This window comes from Haliotis rubra, unplaced genomic scaffold (genome assembly GCF_003918875.1).
Source record: "Haliotis rubra isolate DU_JTF1 unplaced genomic scaffold, ASM391887v1 Scf131, whole genome shotgun sequence".
NCBI classification, from domain to species: Eukaryota; Metazoa; Mollusca; class Gastropoda; order Lepetellida; family Haliotidae; genus Haliotis; species Haliotis rubra.
The window spans coordinates 1151092-1168964 of record NW_025765237.1 but is presented as its reverse complement, the minus strand read 5'-3'; the positions used below and the strand labels follow the sequence as shown (position 1 = coordinate 1168964).

Below are 17873 nucleotides of genomic sequence, written 5' to 3'. Positions count from 1 at the left end.
GTCTTGTTGGCGTCCTATACTTCTTGGAGGGCCAAGGGGCCAGGGTCTTCTTGTTCTTCAAAGGTCAGGGTCGGTGGCCTATACTCTTGGGGCCAGGGCCAGTTCCTGTCGGTGGCCCTATGCTTCTTGGGGCCAGGATCAGTTCTTGTCGGTGGGCTATGCTTCTTGGGGCCAGGGTCAGTTCCCTAGTCGGTGGGCTATGCTTCTTGGGGCCAGGGTCAGTTTTTGTCGGTGGCCCTATACTTTGGGGGCCAGGATCAGTTCTTGTCGATGGCCTATATGCTTTGATGGGTCAGGGTTAGTTCTTGTTGGTAGCCTATACTTCTTGGGGGGGGGCCAAGATCAGTTCGTGTCGGTGGCCTATACTTCTTGGGGGGCCAGGATCAGTTCTTGTCGGTGGGCTATGTTTCTTGATGGGTCAGGGTCAGTTCTTGTCGGTGACCTATACTTCTTGGGGGCCAGGGTCAGTTCCTGTCGGTGGCCTATACTTCTTGGGGGCCAAGGTCAGTTCTTGTGGGTGGCCTTTACGTCTTGGAAGGCCAGGGTCAATTCTTGTCGGTGGCCTATACTACTTGGAGGGCCAAGATCAGTTCGTGCCGGTGGCCTATGCTTCTTGGAGTGCTAGGGTCAGTTCCTGTCGGTGTCCTATACTTCTTGAAGGGTCAGAGTCAGTTCTTGTCGGTGGCCTATGCTTCTTGTAGGGTCACTTCTTGTCGGTCCTTGTCGCTGTCGAGCAGGACGATCCATGACATCCCAGAGTGCTATGGGGAACATGTCTGGGGAGTGTTCAGGCCACGGCAATACGTTAACGTTGTTGGCTGCAAGGAATGTTTGTACAATTCGTGCTGCATGGGGTCTGACGTTGTCATGCTGATAAAGGTCACTACGTGGCAGCTGTTGTAGAAGTGGTAAGACAGCTATGTCACCCACGTAGTCATATGCAGTCATATGTACGTTGCCATGACCAGTGGCGTTCACTCTTGCCAACAAATTCAACCCGACACCATAACACCCAACATACATCACGACCTCCTTCGCTTCAAAATAGCTTCCATTAGCTCTGAACAGACAGACCCAGTTCTCATAAGTGAAGGCGACCCTAGCCGCTCTGGTTACCGCCTACAACGTTAGTCCATCTCAGTCTCTGACCACGATGTGGAGCTGTCAGTAAGAGCCGCCTACAACGTTAGTCCATCTCAGTCTCTGACCACGATGTGGAGCTGTCAGTAAGAGCCGCCTACAACGTTAGTCCATCTCAGTCTCTGACCACGATGTGGAGCTGTCAGTAAGAGCCGCCTACAACGTTAGTCCATCTCAGTCTCTGACCACGATGTGGAGCTGTCAGTAAGAGCCGCCTACGACGTTAGTCCATCTCAGTCTCTGACCACGACATGGAGCTGTCAGTAAGAGCCGCCTACGACGTTAGTCCATCTCAGTCTCTGACCACGATGTGGAGCTGTCAGTAAGAGCCCTCTGCCAGCCCGGAATTGCCTGGCCACTTTCAATAGAAATAATATTATCAACCCAATAACGTCGAGCGTTTTATGTCAAAATCAGAAATCTTGAATGGTTTGTAAAAAAGAAGTTTGACAATCAGATTCACAGAGTAAAACGTATGTAATTTCAATGGGTTTTTGTCATTTGATGAACAAGAAATATCAGAATATGCTATCCTAAATGTTCCAAAATCATGGCTAATATAGAGAGAGACCTTATAATAGAGATAATATAGAGGGAGACCGTATAATAGAGCGAATATAGAGAGAGACCGTATAATAGAGCTAATATAGAGAGAGACCGTATAATAGAGCTAATATAGAGAGAGACCGTATAATAGAGCTAATATAGAGAGAGACCGTATAATAGAGCGATATAGAGAGAGACCGTATAATAGAGAGAATATATAATAGAGCTAATATAGAGAGAGACCGTATAATAGAGCTAATATAGAGAGAGACCGTATAATAGAGCTAATATAGAGAGAGACCGTATAATAGAGCTAATATAGAGAGAGACCGTATAATAGAGCTAATATAGAGAGAGACCGTATAATAGAGCTAATATAGAGAGAGACCGTATAATAGAGCTAATATAGAGAGAGACCAGTATAATAGAGCTATAGAGAGAGACCGCTAATAGAGCTAGAGACCGAGACCGTATAATAGAGCTAATATAGAGAGACCGTATAATAGAGCTAATATAGAGAGAGACCGTATAATAGAGCTAATATAGAGAGAGAGAGACCGTATAATAGAGCTAATATAGAGAGAGACCGTATAATAGAGCTAATATAGAGAGAGACCGTATAATAGAGCTAATATAGAGAGAGACCGTATAATAGAGCTAATATAGAGAGAGACCGTATAAGCTAGAGCGTAGAGCTAATATAGAGAGAGACCGTATAATAGAGCTAATATAGAGAGAGAGATAATAGAGCCAATATGAGAGAGAGACCGTATAATGGGAGCTAATATAGAGAGAGAGACCGTATAATAGAGCTAATATAGAGAGAGAGAGCGAATATGAGAGAGACTATAAGACCGTATAATAGAGCTAATATAGAGAGAGAGACCGTATAATAGAGCTAATATAGAGAGAGACCGTATAATAGAGATTAATGAGAGAGGCCGTATAATAATGAGAGACTTATATGATTAATGTTAGAGAAAATGATGACATTTGTCTTCATGAGTTATCTGTTTAGTCAAGTATTTATACAACATTAATCGCTCTTCAAAATCAAATAGATATACTCTCAGCGTATACAGATAAATGGCAGTTGAGTGTGAATCTAGATAAAACAAACATCGTTATATTCCGTAGAGGTGGTCCTTTGTCGGCTAGAGAGAAATGGGTTTTTTAAAGATAAACGCATGAATGTTGTGAATGATTATAAATACCTTGGCATATTGTTTACCCATACGATGAATCTGAATAAGTCCGTACTTAACCTGGCGAGGAGAGCAAAGAAAGCTCTTTTACAACTTCACTGTTGTTCCTATGCTCGGTCTTGTTCCACCGACTATTTACTTCAAATTATTTGACTCTCAGATACAACCGATTTTACTGTATGGATCTGAAATATGGGGTTTTAAAGAGTATTATACCATAGAAAAAATTCATTTGCTTGCCTGTAAAAAGTTTCTAAATGTTGGTTTGTCAACACCAAATGTTATGGTTTATGGTGAATGTGGGAGGTTCCCATTGTACATATCATCTTATTGTCGTTGTTTAAAATATTGGTGTAAAATAATGAATATGCCTGAACACCGTTTACTTAAAAAGGCTTTCAATATGCTTTTACATCTTGATTATCTTGGAAAGAATAACTGGACATCCCATATTCGCACCTTACTATTTAGATATGGTTTTGGTTGTATTTGGTTATCACAGACAGTTGGCAATGCAAATATGTTTATTAAACAGTTTCGTATGCGGGCTATTGATATGTTTAAGCAGGAATGGCATTCAACTATTAATGAAAGTTCTCGATATGATGCATATCGTCAATTTAAGTCGTTGCTTGAGCCAGAGTGTTATCTTGTTCACCTTCAATACAGAAATGTTCGCAATGCTTTTATACGGTTTAGATTAGGCCTTAATGATTTATTAATTAACCGTGGAAGATATGTTTCTATGGGAAAAAAACAAAGATTATGTCCATTCTGTTTCATTATTGAAGACGAATTCCATTTTATGTTTATTTGTCCTGTATATGAAAATCTAAGAAATAGTATCTACCGCAACTGTCTTTATCTCAAATCAACGTTAATCTATTGTCTTCCTTACTATCCTGCAAAGAACCTCCCAAACAACACAACGTTGCTCTATTTATCTATAATGCATTTTTGTTAAGAAAAGAATTGATTAGTTAGAAAATTGATTATATATGCCATTGTCAAGATGTATCTCTTTTGTATATGGGCCTATGGCCTTTAAGACAATAAAGAATTGAATTGAATTGAACTTGCACTTCACTAGTAAACATTATTTGAGGTGAGGTGAAATTGGGTTTTACGTCGTACTTGAGAATATTTCGCTTATATGACGACGTGCATGCGTGTGTATGTGTATGTACGGCTGCTTGTACTAGCCCAGACTTAAGCTATTGTTATAGTGCTTGCCTACTGAGATACCATGCCGCAGTGAAGCATGAATACCCCACTCAGACACATTATACTGACTCCGAACCGACCAGTCCTTGTTGTACCCATTAATGCTGAGCGCCAAGCAGGGACCAACAAGTACCATATTTTAACGTGTTTTGGTATGACGCGGTCGGGGATCGAACCCACGACCTTCCGCTCTCCGGGCCGACGCTCTAACCACTACACCATGAAGAAAATGGAAACACTATATCCCATAACACATTGTAGTATATTGCCATATTCAAACTTCATCAATTTCTTATGGCCTAAATATATACTGAAAGGCAAAAGAAACTGCGCCAGAATACAATGCCTCTGATTAAAACGTGAAAACACCATAAGGTGAGGTCAAGTTAGTAAATGGACAACTTCATAAAATAGTGACGACCTGAAACTTGGCGTTCGACTGTCAAATATTGTTCCACAGACATCCACTTGGCGTGTAAATTTCGGCTGTCCACATTTTCGTCACACTTTACTCAAACACATAAAAATGGTTCCAGTTACAAAATTTGTCACTTATGTCCAGCCGTGCCTCCAAACATGCATGAAGTCTACATCGAACTAAACCAAAACGCCTGATCACGTGGTAAGCGGTTCCATTCGTCCTATAGAACGTGCGTCAGGTCTGTTGTGCTGGTCCGCCGACCTAATCCATGCGAGGCTGATGACGTCACTGTGAGGAAGCGGTTGCGGATATGGCGTGGTGACCCGCGGTCTCCCTGTTCCGGTCACCAATGTCCAACCAGTTTGCCTAAACCGTTTCAAAAGTTTCCGGGATGAGGCAAAGATTCTTCCAACGTGGGTATCCATTGTATCCTTCATCTGTAAAATCCCAATGGGTCGTTCAGGTGTCTGGTATTTCAAGAGTGTCATTTTTAACAATGTAGTAGCACCTCACTTTGTTATGTGACCTAAAGGTTACGAAGTTTGTTTGTCACCCCGAAGACCCGGGTTCGATTCCCCACATGGGTGCAATGTGTGAAGCCCATTTATGGTGTCCCCTGCCGTGATATTACTGGAATATTGATAAAAGCGGCGTTAATGCACAACTAACTCAATATTTGTTCGTAATAATAACTACCCACCAACATTCCAGTTCATACAGTAGGAGCTCACTGAATTTTACAAGTTAAAAAGTATACTTCTGTCATTAATTGTAATAGAGACTACTTCAATAAGGTTTGGTCAAACTGTCATGCTCTATTCTCTTGAATATATTGTTATGCAAAACCGTGTAAAAAAATATTTGTTCGTGACACTAATTCTGTCATGAACTTGGCATTAAACTGTGTAGTATCAACTGACTATTACTAAACAGTCGAATCTTCAACTCTGGTTGTAATGTGTTTTATCATCACAGTTCAACCTCTCCCATTTGATGCACTCTTTTCTTTCATACCAGGATAACACTGTGGTTAACTTAGTCATTCCTAATAAGGACATGTATCCCCGCCAGTCATTTACTTCCTCCAGTTCGCGACAGCAGCCGCAACAATGTCAGAAGGAAGTGCAGGAAAATGAGTGGAATACGCTTCTCGAAGCGAGTCATCAGTCTCCAGATTGGTGACGTCGAATTGGCGAAGGTCATTTTCCAGCATCAGACGTGAGTTGACAATCACAGTGGCTCGTTTGTTTTTGAAGATTAATGCCCTTAAACTGACGTGGAACGGTGATGCTGCTTTGTTTGTGTAAACATGATCGAAGTGTTCATCAAAATCAGACAACTCGTCGGAAGGTTCAAGCTTCAACTCGTAGAAACGTCTAAATTTCCCGACATAAAAGTCAAACGGAAGCTCACTTTGTGACCGGAAGTCCCCATCCCCGTGCATGCGCATTACTTTCCCTTCATGTTTTATATACTTGTACTCCAGGTACGAGTCGTTGTATGTCGGAGATTCCTTAATAAAATTCAGACAAATTGCTTGGAATGTTGGATGTCCCATACCTGCCTCGCACAGGTAGATGTCGCCGGTTTGCTTCACATCCTTCACGATGACAACGACGTGGTTGTTGGGATACGTGACCGAAGACGTCACCGTGCAGTGATTAAAGAAGGCCTTATAGCCTAGACCTCTAAGCAGACAAAACATGAAGACGTTGTGTGTGTAGCAGAGACCACCCACGCCACTGGACATAGACTCACCGATCTCCGATAAGGATGGCCGATGTCGCGTGTCTTTATCCTCGGCAATAAGAGACACGCTTTGAAATGGAAATGCGTGTTGCATCTTCAAAATCAAGAAATTGAGGAAGTCAAGCTTGCTTGCTGACAGTTTAGATCTAGGATCGGGGACATCCAGCTTCTTTTCGATGAAAGCAAACGCTTCGTTTTCGTCCAGCATGATCTAAAAAATAAAAATGGACATACGTGTCTTTATTACAAGGATCAATGTCAACATATAGGCTTATTATGTAGTTGTCACTGTGTAGAGGCATCGAATTAACCATAGTAATCTCATTCAGATGCATCCTATAAAGCCTCCAGCATTTCTTAAAATGTGCCTCTGGAATGCTCAGTCATCAAGAAACAAACCTATTGCCATATTTGATATGATTATTGACGATGACATAGATGTGCTTATTCTAACTGAAACGTGGCTAAGGAACACTGGTGATGAAGTTAAGATGACACCAGTGTCCCGTTCTCTCCTCCACTGCCCTAGACTCGATGCAAGTGGAGGTGGTATCGCACAGAAAATCCCTCACTGTCCGTCGTAGTGACTCAGGAAACAGTTCTAAATCCTTTGAGAACATGAATGTTGTGATGACTTCTGGACAGGCTACCTTGAGCCTGGTGTGTATTTACCGACACCCACCCTCTGCGAAAAACAAACTAATAATCAATGACTTTCTACTGCGTTATCTACCCTCTTCGCAACACACTCCAAAAACTATACAGTAATTCTTGGCGACTTTAATGTGCACTTTAAAACTTATGAGAAGTCCGAGGTCAAGAAATACATTCAGCTACTGAATACTTATTCCCTTACCCAGCATCTGTCTGTCGCCACACACAAATCTGGAAACATTCTCGACTGGATTATCACACACAGCAGCTGCAGTATTATCAAAGACGTTGAAGTCATCGATCGCCAGATGTCTTACCACTTCAATGCATTCTTTACTATTGACTTAGTTAAGCCAAACAACAAGCATTCAATCTTGATGTGTCGAAACATCAAGAAGATTCAGCCAGATAGTTTCAGACTTGACTTGGTTAATTCAAACCTCCTCACTGATCCTCCCCCTGATGTTGAGGACCATGTTGAGCTCTTCCATGACACCCTCACATCTCTTCTAGACAAACATGCTCCGGCAGTTGAGAAGAATGTGATACTCCGTCCTCATGCTCCATGGTATGACGAGTTGATTCGGCACGCTAAGACACAGCGGCGCAGAGCAGAACGTCAGTGGCGTAAGACACGCCTTGAAATTCACAGGCAGATATATCAACAGTGTCCAAAGGCTACCACCTCTTTAATAATCTCCACTGAAAGAAAATATTGTCTTCACAGTATACAGAATAGTATGGGGAACCTGCATCACTTTACAGGTTTATGAATACCCTGCTTGGTAAAGGAGGTGATGGTGATAGAGTACCCCCCGGACTGAGTCACATGGGACTTGCAGATTCCTTCAACTCATTTTTTATTTCAAAGATTGATACCATTCGACAAGGACTTTCAGCCAAGGAAGTTGATAGGTGTTTCAGTGAACCTCTCTTCACAGGCGATCCACTAACACAGTTGGCACCCTTCACCCCGAAGGACATTGAATCAATTATCCGATCTTCAAAGCCTACCACCTGCGACTCCGACCCAATACCAACTAAACTTCTGTTTCAACATCTTGACTTCTTGCTGCCAAGCATTACAAAAATTGTCTACTCGTGTTTGGAGAGTAGTGTATTTCCAAACAGATTTAAGCATGCTGTAGTCAAACCTCTGCTAAAGAAACCTGATCTTGACTCTCAGAATCTCCAGAACTTTCGGCCTGTCTCAAATTTATCCTTCATTTCCAAGATAATTGAGAAGGCTGTGCATGTCAGACTCAAAGACCATCTCTCTAAACATCTTCTGCTTGATGAATTCCAGTCAGCGTATCGGCAGTACTATAGTACGGAGACTGGCTTACTTCAAGTGACGAATGAGCTTCGTTGTGCTGTTGATGATGGTAGGATTGCTGCCCTAGTGTTGTTGGACCTCACTGCAGCCTTCGACACAATCGATCACCATAGACTCTTGTCCAGGCTCACACAACAGTACGGACTTGAATGTCATGCCCTTCAATGGGTGACGTCTTATCTATCTGACCGACAGCAATATGTTGTCGTTGGCACTGAGAGATCAAAAGGCACTGTAATCACATGTGGGGTGCCACAGGGATCAGTCCTTGGTCCAGTCCTGTTTTTGTTGTATACCGGATATGTCGGAAGGATAACTACTGACCACACAGTTTCTCACCATGCCTACGCTGATGACAACCAGCTCCTGAAAGCATTTCATCTGTCAGATCTCTCCACGTGTGTTCAGTGCATCGCTGGATGTACGCAGGACATCAAGTGCTGGATGACAGGAAACATGCTTAAACTTAATGACACAAAAACAGAAGCAGTTCTCATTGGTACAAAGCAACAACTTAGCCAGGTTAAAACCGACTTCCTTACAGTCGCAGACGCTGACGTCAGTTTCTCTGATGTTGTTACGGATTTCGGTGTCCACATCGACTCTTCCTTGACTCTGGATGCTCATGTTAACCGTCTGAGCAGGACCTGCTACTTTCACCTAAGATCCATTGGTAACATTCGGCAATACCTGACAACTGCTGCAACTCAAGCCCGTGTTCGAGCTCTTGTTACATCTAGGCTTGACTACTGTAACAGCATCCTTTCAGGCCTCAGTTCTAAACTCCTTGATAAGCTTCAAAGATCCAAAACACTTCCGCCCGCATCACCAGCAAGACTTCTGAACGTTCCCATATAACACCGGTGTTGAAAGAACTGCGTTGGCTACCGGTTAGGGCCAGAATTGGTCCTTTAAGATCCTCTGTCTGACATACAAGTGCCTCAATGGTTTGGCTCCCTCCTACTTGACTGAACTCCTACATCCGTATGTCCCCGCACGCAACTTGCGCTCAAACACACTAAATCGACTGGTCATCCCATCCTACAAACTGACATCCTTTGGACACCGATCATTCTCTTACTCTGCACCTGTACTTTGGAACTCTCTCCCATGTGCCTTAAAAGGCTCTGACACAATTGGCATTTTTAAGTCCAGACTTAAAACCCACCTTTTCTCAGTATATTATGTATAACTTCATCTGTAAATACTCCAGTGTAAATATTCTGTAGCGCTTTGAGCATGCCTTAGGGTGTGGAAGGGGCGCATTAAAAATATGCATTTATTATTATTATTAACATTAAATAGTGACATTAAGTGTAAGACATATAAGTAGGTTTTCAATACAAGTAATATGGCTCTTGTGAAGGCGGGGCTTCAGTAACCCATGCTTGTCGTGACAGGATACTAACGGGATTTGGTGGTCAGGCTCGCTGACTTGGTTGACACATGTCATCGTATCCCATTTGCGTAGATCGATGTTAATGCTGTTGGTCAATGGATTGTCTGGCCTAAGAAACAGACCGGATTCTCACGCCTCTACGACAGGAATATTGATGTGGGACGTTTAGTAAGAAATATACACTTTTTACAAACTGTGTGGACGATGGCTGTTACCGGTACTTCATGAACACCTGGTGTGGTCGTTGATTTTTACTCATTCATGTATAATATTTCGACCACTGTTTTACTTTGCCGCCCAGTGCAATCTGGTAGGAAGGATAATCGAGACTGTATATTCTCAGGCGTTAACGTTTAACACACATTTCACTGACACGGTCACCGACAACAGTTACAATGCACGTGATTATATCCTAGATTTCATTGACACGGAAACAGTCACGAAACGTAATCACATGCGAGATTTCAGTTTCAGGTACAAAACACCTTGACAGTGACAAATCTGTTCGTCATTATTTGACAAAGCATACATATCAACTATAAAGTTATTATTGTGCACTTGGAAACATACATCAAGTAGTTGCATAATGAGTTCCCAAGCTGCTGCGCACGGGAGTTAGTCCACAACGTGACCTACATTCGGCTGCAGCGACGCTTCAGGACAACTGCTAGATATACTGCACTATACATGGCTGACAATACCTCAGTTTAAAGTGGTGGTCCTCAGTCCTCAGATGTAGCAGTCACAGACAAGGCTGTCTATTGCATCAATAGGTAATTTGTTTAAGATGTAGTGCATGCCTCGAGACTGGGTTAATTCCAACGAAACAAACACGTTCTTCGAGACTTTGCCAGTCTAGATAACTGCCCACTGTAACAACTTTCATAACGAACATAGGTACAGGTGTTGTATTTAAAATGGCATTGTTGTTGCATTGTCGTTGTTGTTGTTGTTGTTGTTGTTGTTGTTGTTGGCGTTGTTGTTGGTTGTGTGTTTCTTGTTTTAAAATCGTAGGCAACGATAGTCCCATTATGTGACGGAGGCCTGTAAATAGCCAAGTCTGGATCGGACAAAACAGTGGGTGACGTAAGGAGCAATGGTCCACGCTGTCGGGGTACATGATGCACATGTCGCCGAACCAGATCACCTTGTCCTCGCCAAGCTGACAAAGACACAGTCATGTTCGTTTGTTTGTTTGTTAACGACATACACAGCTGTTTTGTAACTGCAGTATGTATTTAATCGACCAGACAATCTTTTGATCGACTTTATGGACATCGATCCACGCAATTTTGGATTCGATGACATGCAGTTTACCACGTGACCTAACCTGATTTTCTGATCCCCTTAGTCGCCTCTTTCGATCGTACCGTCCATTTTGTTTCAACTACCGACCTGCATAAATGTGCACGGGAGTGGTTATAACGCTGACACCCTACAGACTTAATGCATCATACGTCATAATACTCCGTACTGACTGTACGACTCCATATAATTACTGGTGGAAGGTCCACATAGCAACTATGAACTGCAATGAATGCAGCAATATGACTGCTTACCTTCACCTCGGCTTAAATGTGACGTAACAAGCAAGTTGACTCATGAGCTATTTCTAACTTGTCACGTAAACAAATGTCCGGGGTGAGAGATAGTCCGGGCTGCTTCAGGCGTAGCCGGACATGGGTGGGAGATAGTCTGTCCTGGTAGGCAGTGCTGTTTGTTATAAGGGTTGAGCCAACTGGCATTATTACAGATACATTACGGCGCTCTGGACCACACAATGAAATGACTGACTGACTGAGTTTGGTTTTACGCCGCTTTTAGCACTATTCCAGCAACATCACGGCGGGGGGACACCAGAAATGGGCTTCACACATTGTACCCATGTGTGGATTCGAACCCGGGTCTTCGGCGTGACGAGCCAACGCTTTAACCACTAGGCTACCCCACCGCCCCCACAATGAAATGAACATCGATTACACAGGCACAACACGTTGACAATAAGTTCATAAGTTTGTAAGTAAGCCTAGCAATCTACCTGAAGAGAAATCTACATGTTTCACTGCTATATATTGATGTGTTATATTTATTATTTATTATATTAATTATGTATTTTTTTTACTCTGGGCCTTATACGAAATACACTCCCTCTTGCGCGTGGGCTTTAAGTTTGTAAGTTACAAAAAAAAATATCATTCAAAATATTAACGCAACTTGGTTAATTTATTTTATTATTATTTTCTATTTTATTTTGTTTTATTTTTTTTGTGGGGACGGGGATAAAGAAAAGTTCCCTATTCACTAGGTATGAACTTTACTCGTATGTGTGTTTACATCTGTTGGTTTGTATGCAGATATTTTAGCTGAGCAAGTTATGAAAATGAACATTAATGTATCTGATGTTTTTATTATCATTAAAGATGCCTGGAAGTGAAACAAGGACCATACATGGTGTTGGTATACAGGATGTTTCAGATCTCGTTCAGATACTAAACATGTTAACCATCTACAAATATTTAGGTGTTGAAGTCTTACAATTATGGGACAAGAACCATGCCGAGGTTTGTGGTTAATACTGAGTGTGGTCCTGCTGACCCCTCTGTTGCTGACTAAACTCCTCTGTTGCTGTTAAACCCCTCTAGTGCTGACTAACCTCTGTTGCTGACTAAACTCCTCTGTTGCTGACTAAACCCCTCTGGTGCTGACTAAACTCCTCTGTTGCTGACTAAACTCCTCTGTTGCTAACTGAACTCCTCTGTTGCTGACTAGACTCCTCTGTTGCTACCTAAACTCCTCTGTTGCTGACTTAACTCCTCTGTTGCTAACTAAACCTCTCTGTTGTTGACTAGACTCCTCTGTTGCTACCTAAACTCCTCTGTTGCTGACTTAACTCATTTGTTGCTGCTAAACTCCTCTGTTATTGACTAAACGCTTATCATTTTAGATGCCTGGAAGTGAAACAAGGACCATACATGGTGTTGTCACTGGTATACAGGATCTGTTTCAGATCTCGTTCAGATACTAAACATGTTAACCATCTAAAATATTTAGGTGTTGAAGTCTTACAATTATGGGACAAGAACCATGCTGAGGTTTGTGGTTAATACTGAGTGTAGTCCTGCTGACCACTCTGGTGCTGACTAAACTCCTCTGGTGCTGACTAAACTCCTCTGCTGCTGACTAAACTCCTCTGCTGCTGACTAAACTCCTCTGGTGCTGACTAAACTCCTCTGTTGCTGACTAAACTCCTCTGTTGCTGACGAGACTCCTCTGGTAGTGACTAAACTCCTCTGTTGCTGACTAAACTCCTCTGTTGCTAACTAAACCCCTCTGTTGCTAACTAAACTCCTCTGTTGCTGACTGAACTCCTCTGGTGCTGACTGAACCCCTCTGTTGCTGACTAAACTCCTGTTGCTGACTTAACTTCTATGTTGCTGAACAAACTCCTCTGTTGCTGACTAGACTCCTCTGTTGCTGACTTAACTCCTCTGTTGTTGACCAAACTCCTGTTTCTGACTAGACTCCTCTGTTGCTACCTAAACTCCTCTGTTGCTGACTTAACTCATATGTTGCTGCTAAACTCCTCTGTTACTGACTAAACGCTTCTGTTGCTGACTTAACTCCTCTGTTGCTAACTAAACTCCTCTGTTGCTGACCAAACGTCTCTGTTGCTGACTAAACTCCTCTGTTGCTGCTAAACTCCTCTGTTGCTGACTAAACTCCTCTGTTGCTAACTAAACGCCTCTGTTGCTGACTAAACTCTGTTTTTGACCATACCCCTCTGGTGCAGACTAAACTCCTTTGTTGCTGACCATACACCTCTGGTGCAGACTAAACTCCTCTGCTGCTGACCAAACCCCTCTGTTGGTAACTAAAGCCCTCTCTTGCTCACTAAACACCTTCTGTTGCTGACTAAACTCCTCTGTTGCTAACTAAACGCCTCTGTTGCTGACTAAACTCTGTTTTTGACCATACCCCTCTGGTGCAGACTAAACTCCTCTGTTGTTGACTAAAGTCCTCTGGTGCTGACTAAACTCCCCTGTTAATGACTAGACTCTTCTGTTGCTAACTAAACTCCTCTGCTGCTGACAAAACCCCTATGTTACTAACTAAACCCATCTGCTGCTGACTAAACCACTCTCTTTCTGACTAAACTCTTCTGTTGTTGACTAAACTCCTCTGTTGCTAACTAAACTCCTCTGTTACTGACTAAACGCTTCTGTTGCTGTTAAACCCCTCTAGTGCTGACTAACCTCTGTTGCTGACCAAACCTCTCTGGTGCTGACTAAACCCCTCTGGTGCTGACTGAACTCCTCTGTTGTTGACTACACTCCTCTGTTGCTGACTAAACTCCTCTGCTGCTGACTACACTCCTCTGTTGCTGACTAAACTCCTCTGCTGCTGCCAAAACCCCTCTGTTGCTAACTAAAGCCCTCTCTTGCTCACTAAACCCCTTCTGTTGCTGACTAAACACCTCTGTTGCTGACTAAACTCCTCTGTTGCTAACTAAACTCCTCTGTTGCTGACTAAACGCTTCTGTTTCTGCTAAACCCCTCTGGTGCTGACTTAACTCTTCTGTTGCTGACTAAACTCCTCTGTTGTTGACTAAACTCCTCTGTTGCTGACTAAACTCCTCTGTTGCTAAGCCAACCCTTCTGTTGCTGACTAAACCCCTCTGTTGCTGATTAAACCCTCTGCTGCTGACAAAACCCCTCTGTTGCTGATTAAACCCTCTGCTGCTGACTAAACCCCTCTCTTGCTGACTAAACTCTTCTGCTGCTGACTTAACCCCTCTGTTGCTAACTAAACTCCTCTATTGCTGACTTAACCCTTCTGTTGCTGACTAAACGCTTCTGTTGCTGACTTAACCCTTCTGTTGCTGACTAAACCCCTCTCTTGCTGACTAAACTCCCCTCTTGCTGACTTTACGCTTTTGTTGCTGACTAAACCCCTCTGTTGCTGACTAAACTCCTCTTCTGACTCTCACCACTCTTTTGTCAATCGGGACTGACTAGATTCAGAGCGTGTTGTCTGGTTCGTCTCAAGGCTAAATAGGTGCAATATAAACCTTAGATAAATTACAACATTGCCGCACTTTTTTCGGAGCGTTAATGATTTCTATTTATTGATCTTTTCATAGCAATGTTTAAAATGTCCAAACATTCCATTAATATTGTACAAAAAGCCATCTATTAAAGAAACTGCAATAACGAAAACATATCAGTGGAGCAAACAATGCCGGGTTTAGAGACACTCAAACCTACTACCATCTGCCCACTCAAGTCGTGTATCCGTCATCGTAGCTTCCCGTTCACAACAAGCTGCCTTTTATACAGCTCAGGTTACAAGTCGGTCAGCCCCTGCCTTCACTCGCGGCCTCATCGGTAACAACACGTGGCGTGACGTTTTCAGGTGGTCAGTCACGACAGCGGTATCCATCGGTTCTTCTTGTGTCAAGATAAGTTTCTCTTGTGTCGCCGGCACTCAACTCAACACAGCGTGTTTACTCAGATGATAACTAACAAGGACGACACAACGATTATGATAAAATATTACAATTATTCCTGTGGTGAATCATGTCTTCAGTTCCTCGTGCCTCTACCAGTAAATGAAATGAAATCAGGTTAAGACATTGATTGTACCCAATGTCAACAGATCAGGTGTCTGTTTGTATCCCGGTGAGAGGCGACTTGACTGAAGGGCACACGATCTAATTAAGCCAAAAACAGAAATAGCCAAACAAGACATCATGCCATCGATCCAGCAGGAAGGGGAGATTATTGCTTGCAAATCACAGAATTAATTATGAATGAATACAATATACATCTTAAGATTTCTCCCTATTGTCATTTAAAGCCTATGTTTTTCAGCCCGTGCAGCCACAGCACGGTATGTTTCCTTGTTATAATGGTTTATCGACCCGTGAAGATCCGGGTATGAATTGATCTTCAATAACCCATGCTTGTAAGTGGTCAGGCTCGCTGACTTGGTTGACACCCGTGCGGCGTAAAACTAGACTCACTCACTATATAATGGTATATCCATCCAGGCTCCCGAGGTCAAGAGTCCTGTGTACCAGTGAAAGCATCAGCCAATGACCGCAATATGACTCACATACAGGTGAGAGAGCGCTCGTCTCAGGTAACCTTAACGAAGAAGCGAGAATGATTTGAGCTGAGTTGAAGTTTTGTCGGCATTGTTACCGCCATATAGCGATGAGCAGGAGAATGATGTATTTACAGATACACAGTGTAACTTATGCGTTCCAGAGTCTAACAATGAATAATTATTAACATTTAAATTCAATTATTTATACAAATATATCAAATATTCATACATTACAATATTGCAGGCTAATACCATGACTGACTGACTGACTGAGTTTGGTTTTACGCCGCTTTCAGCAATATTCCAGCAAAATCACGGCGGGGGACACCAGAAATGGGCTTCACACATTGTACCCATGTGGGGATTCGAACCCGGGTCTTCGGCGTGACGAGCGAACGCTTTAACCACTAGGCTACCCCACCGCCCCTCTAATACCATGAACATATTGGTATTTTAGTACTGTCGTCAACTTAATCAGCTCCGACATAAACCTCAATCTGCTTGGCGCCTTTGCTGCATGTGCGACCCATAGCTTGTGACATATTGTGTTAAGCACGTGCTCCAGTGTGCTTGGGTAATTATTATCACCTGTTTGGACAAGAAAATGGCCTTGTGGAATCGGGTTGTGGTCAATTAATGCTCATCTATTAGATTTCTGCAAGTCTAACGGACGGATCTTTGCTGTTCCATAACATACTGGGCTACCAATGCCCATTATCCTATTTGATGTGGAGGAATATGGCTCTGTAGTGCAGTAATGTACTCGATGTGTGTAACATCCCGATAGGTCCACCTCCAGGATGGTAAGGATCCCTACATACCCCCCTCCCCTTCTCGCCAGATCGTATTCTCCAGTGGTGAAACAAATATGTTAACACACTATCACCATACACCAGTTTCCCCACCAAGGTTCACGTCGATGTAGTTTAGTGTAACACGAAGGGAGGGAGGGAGGGAAGCATGAGAGCGCCAACGGATGAAGGAGAGATATAGCATTCGGTCACTATTTCAAAACATATACCCAACAAAATAACGTTAAGGATCATGACCATATTTTTGTGGTAAAGACTAAGCACATATACCCCATCCCCCATCCCACCCCAAATGCATGAGTCCTAACTTATTATTTTCAGCATAGGCCTACATTGTTTCAGATTCAAGGACTTTTTTACGGCGGATTTATGTTCAGATATGTTCAGTGATCAAATCATATTTTCAATTTCTTAAAGTTGAAAACAAAACTACACATCCCTGTAATTGTAACATCATTTTGAATATGATGAAATTCTGGAATGAAGATAAAATAGGAAACGGTTATTTAACGAAGCAGAATATTCGGTTTGGACAATGAACTAAAACGCTAAGATACGCTCATTTTCCACTGCATACAACAAGGAGTATTAAACTTTCCATATACACAAATATACCACAATAACCTCGTTTAAGAACACACAATGTATGGAACCTGTAAAGGTAGGTATTCAGTAACCCATGCTTGTATAAGACGTAAATAAATTGATCGGGTGGCCGTGCCTTTCATCGTATCCGCCTGCGTAGATCGATACCCGTGATGCTAATCACTAGATTGTCTGGTCCAGACTCGACTATTTACAGACCGCCATATAATTTGAATATTGCTGTGTGTGGTGTTAAAGAAACAACGAATAAAGTCACGTGACTACATTCAGAACAAACGTTTTCCGTGTAGAGGTGAGGTGAGGTGAAATTGGGTTTAACGTCGTGCTTGAGAATATTTCGCTCAAATGACGACGTACATGCGTTTGTATGTGTAGGTGCGGCTGTTTGTACTAGCCCAGACTGAAGCTGGTTTTATAGTGCTAGCCCACTGAGATACCATGCCGCAGTGAAGCATGAATACCCCACTCAGACACATTATACTGACTCCGAGCCGACCCATTGTACCCATAAATGCCGAGCGCCAGGCAGGGACCATCAAGTACCATATTTTAACATCTTTTGGTATGACGCGGTCGGGGATCAAACCCGCGACCTTCCGTTTTCTGTGCGGAACAAGAGTGTATGTATGTATATTATGTAAAGGTTGCCTCCACCAAATGAGATATCTAAAAA

At 42.7% G+C, this 17873-nt stretch overlaps 1 protein-coding gene across 3 annotated transcripts; it reads right to left on the bottom strand.

Moving 5' to 3' along the window:
* Positions 1–4497: 4497 nt before the first annotated feature.
* Positions 4498–11272, bottom strand: LOC124267422. 3 transcript variants are annotated; one of them, XM_046702339.1, is made up of 3 exons: positions 7380–7517; positions 5589–6496; positions 4498–5326 (listed from the first exon to the last, which is right to left on the bottom strand). In XM_046702339.1, the coding sequence occupies exons 1-2, from the start codon at positions 7428–7430 to the stop codon at positions 5612–5614; spliced, it is 936 nt and encodes a 311-aa protein (XP_046558295.1). In that variant the 5' UTR covers positions 7431–7517; the 3' UTR covers positions 4498–5326; positions 5589–5611. The 3 variants fall into 3 exon arrangements, with proteins under 3 accessions (XP_046558295.1, XP_046558296.1, XP_046558294.1); XM_046702340.1 differs by lacking the exon at positions 7380–7517 and adding an exon at positions 11234–11272 and having other exon boundaries at positions 4498–6496; XM_046702338.1 differs by having other exon boundaries at positions 4498–6496.
* Positions 11273–17873: the final 6601 nt, after the last annotated feature.

What these genes read in the sequence shown, in the direction of transcription:
- LOC124267422 (XM_046702338.1), bottom strand. Translation starts at nt 7,430, where the DNA reads ATGGAAGAGCTCAACATGGTCCTCAACATCAGGGGGAGGATCAGTGAG. An exon ending in GGGGGAGGATCAGTGAGGAG is followed by an intron (nt 6,497 to 7,379) that starts GTTTGAATTAAC and finishes TTTATTTTTTAG; the next exon opens with ATCATGCTGGACGAAAACGA.